We start from the raw sequence: 12,707 nt of genomic DNA, 5'->3' as shown, positions 1-12,707 counted from the left end.
TATTATGCAGAATTTCCAAGAAGTGAATGCCTGCCTAAAAATGAAATAGGCAACGCATCCTCAAGTCCACAATCTGTAATATTCAGAAATTCTGTGTGAGTGATTCTGTATGAATAAGAACCAAAATATAGATTCCTTTACATAAACAGCAAGGATGCACACAGATGAATTTTCTCAATTTGCATTTGCTTCAAAAAGAGCATCTTGAAGGTACAGAAAAGGTTCTGGAGCCTTCAACTCCTCTGCTTAAAACCCTAGTCCTCATTCCTCATGTGAGAGTGAAAGTGGCAGAGTTGGAGGATGAGTTTCAGCAGCAATCTAAGTACTTAAGAGTAAGGATATCAATTAAACAGCAAGTGCATGCTGCTGACATCAGTACTTAGATCAAATGTTGAACACAATTCGCCACCCAGTCCACTGAAAAGCAGACTACTGACCTCCCCAACAGATAGATCTCCTGGGCTAACCACCGGGATACATATCAAACTCAATCCCTTAAAAAAAAAGAGGGAAAGAAAGGTACTGCTCACTATGTTTCTTCAGCAAATTCAAAAAAAAAAAAAGGACTACTGTGCTGAAGCCCAGGGCTTTTCCACGATATTCTGTTAAAAACTGTCTAGATAAGACTTATCTTTTTGCATGTCTGGACTCCTCTGAACATGGAGAGGAAAGGAGGGATGAGAGATCGGCCTGAGACATTTCAACATAGGTCAGTGTCCTTATCTGTAGTCACTACAGACCTCAACTGTTTTTTGAAAAATACCCCTCACTGTTGTTTTTTTTTTTTTTTTGAACAGGTGAGTAAACAACTCCTGCATCTCTTGCTAAGTTTTGGACACCCACACCCATGCGCACTTGCAAGCATCACTCCCTAGCTTGGCGGCTCTTGCTCCTAAGTGGCAAGCATCAAACGCCACCCTCACCTGATGCTTGGCCGTCTCCATACCCTCCAGAATTGTCGTCTTGAAGTCCTCCTGCTTGCCCTGTGGAAGGAAAGAGGAGAACTCAGGGACCTTACTCCATAAGTTAAACCATACTGGACATAAAGGCCCGGCAGTTGGCGTTTTAGGTATTAAATTTCACCAACTAACTAAACCCATTTTCTGAGAATCCCATCTTCATGAACCTAGGTCCAGGGCACCGAACTCTGTGGTCTTCTAAGATGTTATCCGTGTTACTGGATCCTTCACATCAGACTTGTTTGGGAAATAAAAAGAGTACACAATATGTAGCATTCCTAGGGGCCAAATACTTAGGATCAACTTCATTAATGGCTAGGATTTGAATAACAAGATTACATTTCTTACTGCCAAGACTGGGTAGATGGATACCATAAGAACTTGATAGCCTTTCCCTTGAGACTTCTGCATCTCCCCATATGCAAGGGGATAGTTTGAACCATTCTGAAAAGTCTCTTACTTTCAAGAGAGCCTCTTCCTTTCTTGCTACGAAACCTCTCCTTGAAGGTTGATGAAGGGACTTTATATGAAAGGTTCAGAATCTTGGCTTCAAAGCCCTCAGTACACCAGCAATACTCTAACAAACAAAACCTCTAAAGTCAAGTATATGTCAATACTACTGATCCACAGATCACTAATGTAATCAATACCCACCACTGAAAGACATCAGCCTTTCAATGTATCCAGAGCTGGAAACACAAGGAAAGGCGAAGCACTCATCTGAAAGATTTGAACAAATCTCTAAATTACCTTAGCCTAACTGTAAGTCCTAAACAGCAGCTTTGATAGGACTCCAACACAAGTTAGAACAGAGTATTTCTAAACAGAGATAAGTACAGCTGTGATGTCTACAGAAACAAAGCTAATATACATAGCCTTCTTCATGCTGCTAATCTTCACAGAAGCAGCTAGCTCCCAGGTTAGCGCAAAAGCGATACTCATTTCTACAACCAAATATTGGTCTAAAATCATCGCCTCCAGAGAACAGAAAGCCATGGAACACTACCAAGACCACTGAGCACTGTTCACCCATCTACACCTGTATTAAGGCTACTTCAAACCAAGTGCTTTAACAGTCAGCAAGCGGGGTGTTTTCTAAGTCAAGGCAGCAAATGGTCACTTCCTAGACCACGACCACTCAAAGTGCCATCTTCAAACACAAAGGCAATGTCTAAGCTGAGGCTGAATACACAATCGTTACGATTACTCTACAGCTAGGGACTTGGTGAACAATTTTGCCAAATATAATTCAAAGCTCTCAGGGGATACCCTAACTTAATATAAAAACGGTTTAATTTCATCTAAGCTAATGAACCAAATGTTCTCATACTTTGATAATCTAGATGCACGTGTAGCATGCTGTAACATTATACATCTACAAATAAAACTAGAATAATAAACAAGGTTTCAAGCAGTTTTAGTATAATTCTGTAAAGATCCCCACAGACTTACTGAGTATGCTGAGTGCCTTAGGGCACTACAATTTCAAGAACCGGGCTTCTAAAATCTTAATTAGCTTTAAAAGGATTGTCTACCATATTGTTTAATATGGCTCTGAAACAAGGAGGCCATTTTCACTCAGTTACAGTAGAGGACCAAAAGCAATTTATTCGCAACAGCCTACTATCAGGAAAGTTCAGACTCACAAAAGAGATTGTGACAAATATTTGCATTCTGACAGGCTTCAGAAGTCCCAAATTGGGCTTGTCTAGACTAATGCATCTGCAACAGCAAGATAAAATTCCTAACTTCACTTACATCTTAAGTACTTTACTTTGCAGGGAGCTTATTCCAGCATTACAGGACCTGCTTCCAGTCTTGGAAGAGAATAAAATAAATCAAACATCCATATTTACACTTCAGCATAAGCCATTACGTTACACTAAAAGTTACACTTTCATCTTCCATAAGTTAAGGAATTGCAAAGATGCAGACATCAGCCTGTGGCATTTGTTATCACAGACAGTGAGTAGAGGGGACAAAATTGCTCTTAGTATCACTACAAAAAGAAGTCAATATTTTCTTGTGTTAACATAAAAAATTGTTTAGCTGTTAATAAGTCAAGAAGTATTACTAATTACTGCTTGCTTTGACACAATTCAAAACCCTATCCAGTCTGAGTAGGGAAACATGTAAACAAGGCACACTAGCACTCAGATTCTCCCTCCTTCCCAGTAAGAAAGTCATATTCCACCTGCAAAGGAACAAAACAGCAAGCAAACTACTAATCCATTTAACACCAAACTATTGCAGTTGAACATGACTTGCAGGAACAGAATCTGCTGAAAGAGGCAAGGCAACAGAATAATGGACCATGAACTGAACGGTAACCTGGAATAAGGTCAGGAAAAGAGTCTACTTCATTTTGGTCCACTTCATACAATCATCCACTGCGTTAAAATAAAGAATAGCAGCAAAGGATGGCTAAAACCAAGTAATAAATCTTAACAGGAAAATGGACAATGCAGATGAAAAGGCAGAGACAAAGCACCACCAAGTCTGACTACTCACTTTACAATAATCTGAACCATATTTGGGTTCAGAGTTCTTTGGAAGACAGCAACTAGAAACAAGATCACTAGAAAGTAAGAATACTAACAAAACTTAAGACAGGAGCTGGTAAAGGAAAACTTCAGGAGGTACAAAAATGAAAATCCCATTTGGTAGAAGCAAACAAAAAAGATCCTTAGAGAGAAAAACAAAAGCAGCAAACACCTCAGTTTCAAAAGGGATACTGGCAAACAAGAATTCAAATGTCATTCAGCACCAGAAGTGATTTTTTTTTTTTACACTATCAGAGAATATTTCCCAAATAAAAAAGTAGAGATATTTAAGTAAATTGACTTATTAATCATGAAATACTGTTTAATGTGTAGCAAATCTTGCAAATCCAGACTACAGCAATCTGCATAACCAAAACATCTGTAGTTCACCACAGCTGAACATATTAATGGAACCCAACCCCCGTAAGACCAACATTTCACTATGACCTGAAGGGTGAAGCTCAACTTTGCTTCTAATGTGACCTTCCTATGAGTACAGACTAATGAAATGTCAGCTATTGTTAACATTTACATTTTTATGTTTGCACTTTGAACACAAAAGTTAACAACCTGAAACACAACAGCTTTACATCCTTACAACGTTACCTGTATTTTGGCAGGCTTTATACACACAAATGAAATTATTACGGCCTGCACTGAGAATAAAAGAACAGTAATATACAAGCTAAATTTTGTATCTTGCTTAATTTTCAAAATGTAACCCAGCCCTAGCATTAATGTCCTATTTAATATTTCTTATCGAACACTTCTGGTTTTGCTTCAAAGAAGTGACAGAGAGAAAAGCTCAGTTATAATCATTGTTTCTATGAGAATACACAGCAGACTATATGCCTTTTCTTGCTAATGTTTAAATAACAAGTTTCAACATACTTGAACATCCAGCGTAAGATGAGCTGATGCTCTGATGCCTGCATTTTAGAAAACAAAGATAGACAAAAAAGCACTAACATGCACACCTTCAAAAGCCTTTAACAACAAAATAAGACTAACTAGGGAATGACAACTGAAAATTTGTCTTCTTTCATACGCTGGTCCTACATCACTCCAACACGCATATATTCATGATTTCTAGCCAGGATATAATGACCTGAAGCTGTGTAATTTCTAGCCATCTAGATATGGCCTGATTTAAAATTGATTTTCATATAGGTGACTAAACATGGTGCCTGCAGAACAACTGCTTAACAGACTGTGGTATGTACAAAGCAACATGAGTCTATCACTGCCTGTGTTTCCTCCTTCACAAGAAAGGATGCGGTCCTGCATTGACGATGCCTTAAACTGAATTAATCTTTCTTCTAGGTATAAAATGGCACATGAGAAATACACAGAGAGTGTTTTAATACTATATCTCATGAATTAAACCCAAAGTCTAGGCTAAGTTAAATAATAAACTTAAGATACTTGCTTAATTACACCTATTAAAATTCCATTTTTCATATAGGTTAGCCACAACTAGGGGCAGGGAGCAACTTTATCATTACAAATACTTCAGTCAAGCAAATGAGCTATAGCGTTCCTGTATCAAGTCAGTAGCCAACATCCACATCTGAAGAGATATTACAGGGGCAACTTCAACACACAAAACACAACTGTGACTTTTTATGTATTTCTTGAAACTGTTGGTAAGTATCTCCAAAGTGGCATCAGTCACGTTGTCTACATGCTCAAACCTGCCTGATAAAAAGCAGCTCATTAAGAGCAGAACAGAAGACCAACAATTATTCACAACGGTGATTAACCAGCAAAAGTTCAACTATTAGATTTCAACCGCCGTCTAAAACCAATGAGCACATACATTACACTGTGAAACCTGACGGCTAAACTTTGCAAGAACATGATTTTGTGACCACTACTGTGATACACCAACTGGAGCCCGAATGGTGGTAGCTGTAAATACAACAGAGGATAGGGTTGCAGTAACAGATGGATAGGGTACTGCTAATACCATGAAATCCAATAGCTGCTTCATAAACAAGACTAGCCTTTCCAGTGTAAAGCAAAGCTTTGTAACTCTGTCAAAGGCAATGAGGAAGGTACTGAAGTTGAAGCAGTGTCCAGCCAGAAATTAAGATTAGATCCATAATTGAAAGCCACAAAAATCTCTATGGATTAAATCAGCTCTCCTGAACAGCAATCACCTAATAAATCTAACATCATTTCTCTCAAATAAATTAACATTTGCACTTGAGAAGGTGCAGCAGGTAAGTGCCAAAGCAGCTATTCTGGTCAATGAGCTTCTATAGTCAAGTCAATAAGGATTACAAGAATATAGTATGAGAGGTTCAGCTTAGTTTAGGATTATATCACACACACATTACCATCTTCATTAGGCTACTCTTCCACATTTTTACCCTCCTTCCACACATGGGGACAGAAAACTAAAAAGCATAGAACAATCAAAACCGGACATGGGATTCATCATGCTGCACGTGGCCACACTTTATTTCCGGCAACAAAACACATACATAGGGCTACAAGAGAAGGTCTCTCTTTACTTACCGGATGGCTCTTCTGGCTCACTTTCATTCTCTTCTTCAGCAGGAGCTGGTGGAGGTGGTGGTGGCAGCTTTTTCTCTTTCTCAGCTTTAGCATTTCTCTCTTCTTCAGAATAATACTCATCTTCTGATAGATTTGCAAGACTTTCATCCATTTCTCTATACTCCACCTGTAGAAAGCACAACAGACTATAAACATACTGAAGATGTCTGCAAGTCCAATAATAAAACGAACACCGTGAGCAATTTTGTTGCATACAGACTCAAAGAAAAGGCCCAAGTTACCTTGTCCAGGGTCTTATCTCAGGCACCATGTTATACAAGTCTTCGACATCTAAACAAGTTCCACGTTTTCACCTCCACTAAAGAACTTGTCTTCAGCACTTGACTGCCCAACAGGAAGAGTTTTTCCTAAAATCTAGGCAAGTCCGTATGCATCCGTTAAGTCTGCTTCATGATTTAACCTCTGCAGTTTTCTCCCCTACCTTCACCTCCCTGTCAAACTCAAGGATGAAAAACTGGATGAGTCCCATCTATAATTTGAATTTATCTGTCAAACAAAGCTAATAAGAACTGTACACAATTCTTCCCACAGAAGCTATGTTCCCAGATACGTAGCTTGCACACATATTCTGTCTACTGGAAAACCTCCCCTGGTACAGAGGGTCACATTTGCCTCTTGTCTAGAGTGGTCACACTGGCGGCTCAACAGAAAACCTCTCCTATTTTCCGTTGAAGAGCTTTTAATTGCCAGAACAAGCTGTGACTAGCTCCCAAATGCTTTATAGTTCTGCTTCCTCTTTAAAAAAAAAAACAACCCACAACCAGATTTCATCTGATCTCTCTTATTCTGGTTCTCCAATACTTTTACTGCCATAATTTACAATGCCTTCTAGCTTTTCTCATTAGTGCCCCCACATAAATCAAATTCTGAAAAATGCCCCTCTACATTTCTCTCCAGCACTCCAGTTTTGCAGTGTCTCTGGAAAACTGTATATTGGATTTGGCCACCTCTCAACTAAGACTTCAAGACGCAAGAGTCATACTTCAGACGGGGTATCAGAGATGACCATAGCACCACTCACACCTGCAAATTTGGTCTAAGTGCTTTGCTAGAGATAACTTACAGAACTAAAATGAGTGCCAAGGAGAAGATACAGTGCAAAACAAGATCACTGATGAGTTTGAACTTACTGAGTATCTTACCACAGAGCAGATATTAAACATGCAGAGTTCAAACAAAATGCAAATCAAAAGTGCTACCAAAAAGTTGTCTACCAGCCTGGAAAAACTCAGTAACACAAATACAATGCTTAAGAGCTATCCACACCATACTGCATGGCTCTTCCATTGATGAAGAGAGTTGTTACAACTGCAGGCACGTGGGATGGACTGTGCCTATCTCACAGTCCACTGCAGCCAAACAAGGAGGTCCACTACATGCCTTCCAATCCTGTCTTCCTTCTCTGCTCCCATGCCTTCTTCTTGTTTAAATCTAAGAGCCAAAATAATTAAATGATAATCCTCTGAGAATATAAGGGAGCAAATAGTAAAGGAAATATGTGATCACATACAGTGAAGATTCAGGTAACAGATAAAATAACCCTCACTTGCCTTTTTCTATCAGCTATATATTTTGTTCTGTTCTCCAGTAAAAAGAAATAACGTTACTAGTTTCAGAAAAAAGCTTGCTCTAACTAAAATGAACATGGAAATCCCAAGAGAAACTAAAAACAGATGATTTTTCTGAACCGTTTTTCAAAATAAAACGGTTTTGTATACTGCTACTAAATTTCCCTGGGTACTGGAAAGTAAAAAAGTAATTATCACAATATGCAGCCACTGGAAAATTAAACAGAAAGCATCTGCTAGTGTCCCTACAACAGCCTACAGGTCAGCTTCTACCATGAGATGTATGCTGCATTTCTCATCACAAGAGTAACAAGTCTTTCACTTTTACAAAGTTCGATCATTAAGGAAGGACATTAACGTGAACAATTCAAAGCAACATTGGAAAGCCTGTGCACAGCAAAGCCTAAGTTCAGTAAAACACTAACACACTCATTATCTGCTCTCTTTCAAATACACAGCATCACAGGTACCTGAAACCAACAGAAACTAACTGCCTCAAAGCCCTCTGAAGCCTCCCTTCTTTCTTGAGCTCCCACCGCTTTCAGAGAACAATCAAGATGGAAAAGCTCCTCAACTGATTTCACAACAGAAACATTTACACTGATTAAAACAGTGACACCTTGTGCTAACTTGAAGTGATTATGGGAATACCGTGCTACAAGAGATTAATGTCCTTAGTTAACGGATAGCGTCAATGCAGAGAAGCATCACCAGAACACAACCACAAATAATGCAGTAATTCTCACTTGCTAACAGAGCACTAGAAAGTAAGGAAAATCCAGGTATGCTACCTCCGAGGATGTACCAGTTTAACTTTATTTGACAGTTTCTACATGCAAAGGACCAGTCTGGCTACCACGTCATGTAAATACTCTGAAAAGCAAGACACTCCATGCTGCAGCACAACAGTCCCTAAGAAGTAACTTCAGCTTCCATATCAAAAACAACCAGCTGTGGGCACGCCCACGTTCTTCAAAGTCTTCTGCAACAACGTTTCCAAGTAAAAGTTTCACGTAGAAGAAACATTCTCCTACGTTCAGGATAACATGAAAATTACACAGCGCGAGCCTAAATCACTGGAAGCTGCTTCGGACGCGTAGATTTCGCAGCTGAATCTCACCCCTACCCAAACACCGCACCGAGCCTCCAACCTCACCTACGGGAAGCTGAAGCGCAGCCCGAGCGCGGGGCACTCGCAGGGCCCTCCCCAGACCAGCACCGCCCAACACGCGACGAGCCCCCAAACCCCCGCCCCGCCCCTCCACCTACTTTGGCCCGCTTGCGGCGGCTGGTCCTGCGACCCTCGGGGGTCTCGGCGATGCCGGTGGTTTCAGCGCCGGGTGCCGGGGCGGCGCCGGCGGCGGGCGGCTCGGACAGACCGCCCGGGGGCGAGGCCCGCGGCGGCTCCTTCTTGCGAGGAGTGCGCTCCGCCGCGCCGCCGCCCTCGGCGGAGGAGCCCAGAGCTCCCGCGGCAGCGGACGGAGGCACCGGCGCCTCGGGCCCGCCCTCGCCGCCAGCCCCCGCCGCCTCCGCGGCCTTCTTTCCCCCGGACAGCATCGCCCCGGCCGCGCCGCGCCGCCGCGCACAAAGGAGGCCGCGAGGGGGGCCCCGGCGCCGCCCCCTTACGCCACCTCCGGGGCGTGGCGCGCGCGCTCCGGGACTCCGGTACGGGCGGCTGCCCGCGCGTGCGCAAACAGCGTCCGCTGCTGACGTAGCCTCGCTGCCTCCGCGGCGGGGTGAGGTGACGCAGGGGCGGGCGGCTCCGCGGGAAGGCGGCGGTGTGGAAGCGGGGTGCCAGAGCTCCTGTCAGCCCGGCATCTCCTGCGATCTTGGCAGGAGATAGCTGAGACGGAGGCTGCCAGCAACACGATCAGCCAAACCTGCATCTTGATCTTGCTACTGGCAGTACCTTGCCATTACTACAGGTGTAATGGTTGCTTTGAATTCACAGATAACTCTTCCCGGCTAGGGCAGGTTCCAGGGGAATCCCCAGTTACTCCCCTGGCCTTGCAGCGCTTCTTATTGGGTCTCTGTCCTGCAAGTCTCACAAAAACCTCCAATTACTTTAGCAAGCTGAAACAATGCCTATTGGTTCCCTTTTATGCCTATTCCATAAATTTACCTCTGCATGCACCTCTTCCACAATTTCCCCACCTATACATCTAATCCAGATAAAAAGTAGCAAGACCTGTTGGAAACCAAGGAGAGTAAAAAACTTCCCTAGGCAGCCCTAGCTAGCAGCATGTCCACAGTGTGCCTCATGAGGTGCCCTGACATGTATCAAGGCTGGTGAAAGGGAAACATTTTTGCCTATAATAGAATCATGGAATGGCTTAGGTTGGAAGGAACCTCAAAGATTCCAACCCCCTGCCACAGGCAGGGATGCCACCCACCAGATCAGGTTGCCCAGGGCCTCATCTAACCTGGCCTTGAACACCTCCAGGGATGGGGCAGCCAGAACCACTCTGGGCAACCTGTTCCAGTGCCTCACCACCCTCTGAGTGAAGAATTTCCTCCTAACATCTAATCTAAATCTCCCCTCTTTTAGTTTAAAACCATTCCCCCTTGTCCTGTCATTATCTGATTGAGCAAAGTATTGAAAGGTCACAGTGAGGTCATCCCAGAGCCTTTTCTTCTGTAGGCTGAACGGCCCCAGCTCTCTCAGCCTTTCTTCATAGGAGAGGTGCTCCAGCTCCTTGATCATCTTTGTGGCCCTCCTCTGGACCCGCTCTAACAGCCCCACATCCTTCTTGTGCTAGTCGCCCCAGACCTGGATGCAGTAGTCCAAGTGGGGCCTCACAAGGGCAGAGCAGAGGGGGACAATCACCTTTCTTGAACCCGCTGGCCACTCCTCTTTTGGTGCAGCCCTGGCTCATGTTGAGCTTTTCATCCACCAGAACCCCCAAGTCCTTCTCTGTAGGGCTGCTCTCAATGAGTTCTTCTCCCAGTCTGTACTCGTGTCTGGGATTGCCCTGACCCAGGTGCAGCACCCTGCACTTTGACTTGTTGAACCTCATTAGGTTCACATGGGCCCACTTCTCAAGCTTGTCCGGGTCCCTTTGGATAGCATCCCTTCCTTCTGTTGTATCAACTGCACCACTCAGCTTGGTGTCATCTGCAAATTTGCTGAGGGTGCACTTTATCCCACTGTCTATGTCATTGATAAAGATATTAAACAGTACTGGTCCCAAGACAGACCCCTGTGGGACACCACTGTGGAGTAATTGCCTAAAGTGACCAGGAAAATTAAACTAATATTCACATTTTAAAGAAAATGTACAATACTGAAGAAGCTTCACATTTTGAAGAAAATGCACAGCATTGAAGAAGCTTTCAGGGTGGAGTGTAGCTGCATTACCTAAGCGTTCCATAGGCTTCCAACTGTAGGTGCTATAGCACTGGGGGAACCTGGTGTGCTGACTCTAAGGAACAGGATGGAGCGTATAGCAGAGCTGAGACACAGTGGCTAGGCTCTGTGACAAGATGGGGACTCGATTGTTCTTGTGCACACCGAGACCGATAAGCTGCACATTTTCTACCCTGAGCCAACGACCTGTCATGTTTTTGACAAAATGTTGTACTCTAGTGAACTTTTGCTCATTATAATATCATTATAATACCAAAACACACCTCCATCCCAAAAGCTACCTGCCTCCAAGGTGAGACTACCCCTCACTGAGCATGCGCTCTGAATTTCTCAGAGCCTATACCTTTCCAAGATATGCATGACTAGAGTCACTCAAGCTCCACCTGAAAGATAGAAAATATAAACTGGCTTAAGAGAAAGGGGATGTCAGGGAAGATACCATCATGAGGACCTTCTGACTTCTGGGATCAGTCAACGAGCTGAGCCTCTCTTCCCCCCTCCCCCCCCCCCCCCCCCCCCCCCCCGCGTCATTGGGATGCTGTGGGGGAAGATGTGAACACTTGGTTATACCACGTGTCTCCAAGGAAACTTAGAAATCTCTAGAGTCTTTGTGCCTTTCAATGCATTAATAGATGCATTAATAATTAATAATGCATAAATGCATTAATGCTGATAAGCCCAGCCAGCTTACCACCCAGAGCACTTTTGTCCCACGTGATCAGCTGTGCCCCATCTGAAGTCAGCATGCCCAGTCTTTCAAAATCATGTCCAAGGTTGTAGAACCCAAAACCTTGGCCGCTGCACCAGCCTCGCAGCCAATCATTCACTTGGCCCCTTCATCTCTTTCTTCCTGGGTCCCATTCACCAACTGGGAGGACAAAGGAGAACACTACTTGTGCTCCCAATCCCTTCAACATCTTTCCAAGGGGCATGGATTTTTCTTTTTTGGTATTTCAAGTTTCCTTGTTACAGCTTCATTTGATTCTATTGAAAAAGTAGGAGGGGTGGTAGTCTTTAGGACCCACCAGACTTGGTAGCCTCTTCGTAGTATCACAAATACGGGCCCCAGGCAGGCAGCAAATCTCTCTCTTCCATAAAGCATCCCAATTTTAGTAATTCTTTTGTCTCTTTGTGAGGTTTGGGTTACATTTTTCATTTTCCCTTTTATATCTTCTGTCAGCCTGAAAAAGTTGGTGAGGCAGAGAAGGGGAAGCTGGAGCTATCAGCTGTCGGGCAGGACACCACTGATCAGTGCCCACCAGCCCCATGGATGCCTGTGTGGCGTGCACTGACAAAGATGTTCTGCTCTGCATTCCCTCACCTCGAGTATTTGAGCATTATTAGCTTAAAGATAACAGAAAATAAAACCCAAACGTTGCTTATATTCTTCCCTTGTTTCTCAAAACTGGTCATTAATTAAAAGGGACATAGATGTGTGGCTGATTCTAGTAGCCAAACTCTGTCATCAAGCTGTTCTGGAATGACTGCTCGCATGGCTGCATAGACACTGTAGGAGGATCTGGACACCTGGGAAGGCAGCAGCAGCTGCTGCATACAAAGAGTCAGGTGTGATTTAGACTATTCTCCAGAATGTAATAAACTAGAGGCTGCAGGTCAGCAACATGAAGGTAACACATTCCAGTTATCTGTCATTCTGCCTGTACATGGACAGGCAGAAGGTTACAGG

General features: G+C 43.4%; 1 protein-coding gene across 2 annotated transcripts in view; it reads right to left on the bottom strand.

Moving 5' to 3' along the window:
• The window catches only part of KDM1A (lysine demethylase 1A), a 54,034-nt gene extending 44,768 nt beyond the window's left edge, over positions 1-9,266 (bottom strand). Inside the window, exons 1-3 of one of the 2 annotated variants that reach the window (XM_048073037.2) lie at positions 8,923-9,266; positions 6,026-6,191; positions 924-983 (exon numbers count right to left, since the gene is read on the bottom strand). In XM_048073037.2, the coding sequence (XP_047928994.1) occupies positions 924-983; positions 6,026-6,191; positions 8,923-9,210 (514 nt within the window). In that variant the 5' untranslated portion in view covers positions 9,211-9,266. The remainder of the gene's footprint in view (positions 1-923; positions 984-6,025; positions 6,192-8,922) is intronic. The other variant, XM_048073038.2, reaches the window with a different exon arrangement.
• Positions 9,267-12,707: the final 3,441 nt, after the last annotated feature.

This window comes from Anser cygnoides, chromosome 24, assembly GCF_040182565.1.
Source record: "Anser cygnoides isolate HZ-2024a breed goose chromosome 24, Taihu_goose_T2T_genome, whole genome shotgun sequence".
In the NCBI taxonomy this organism is placed as follows: Eukaryota; Metazoa; Chordata; class Aves; order Anseriformes; family Anatidae; genus Anser; species Anser cygnoides.
The sequence above is the reverse complement of the archived record's forward strand: the minus strand, read 5'-3'. Positions and strand labels throughout refer to the sequence as shown.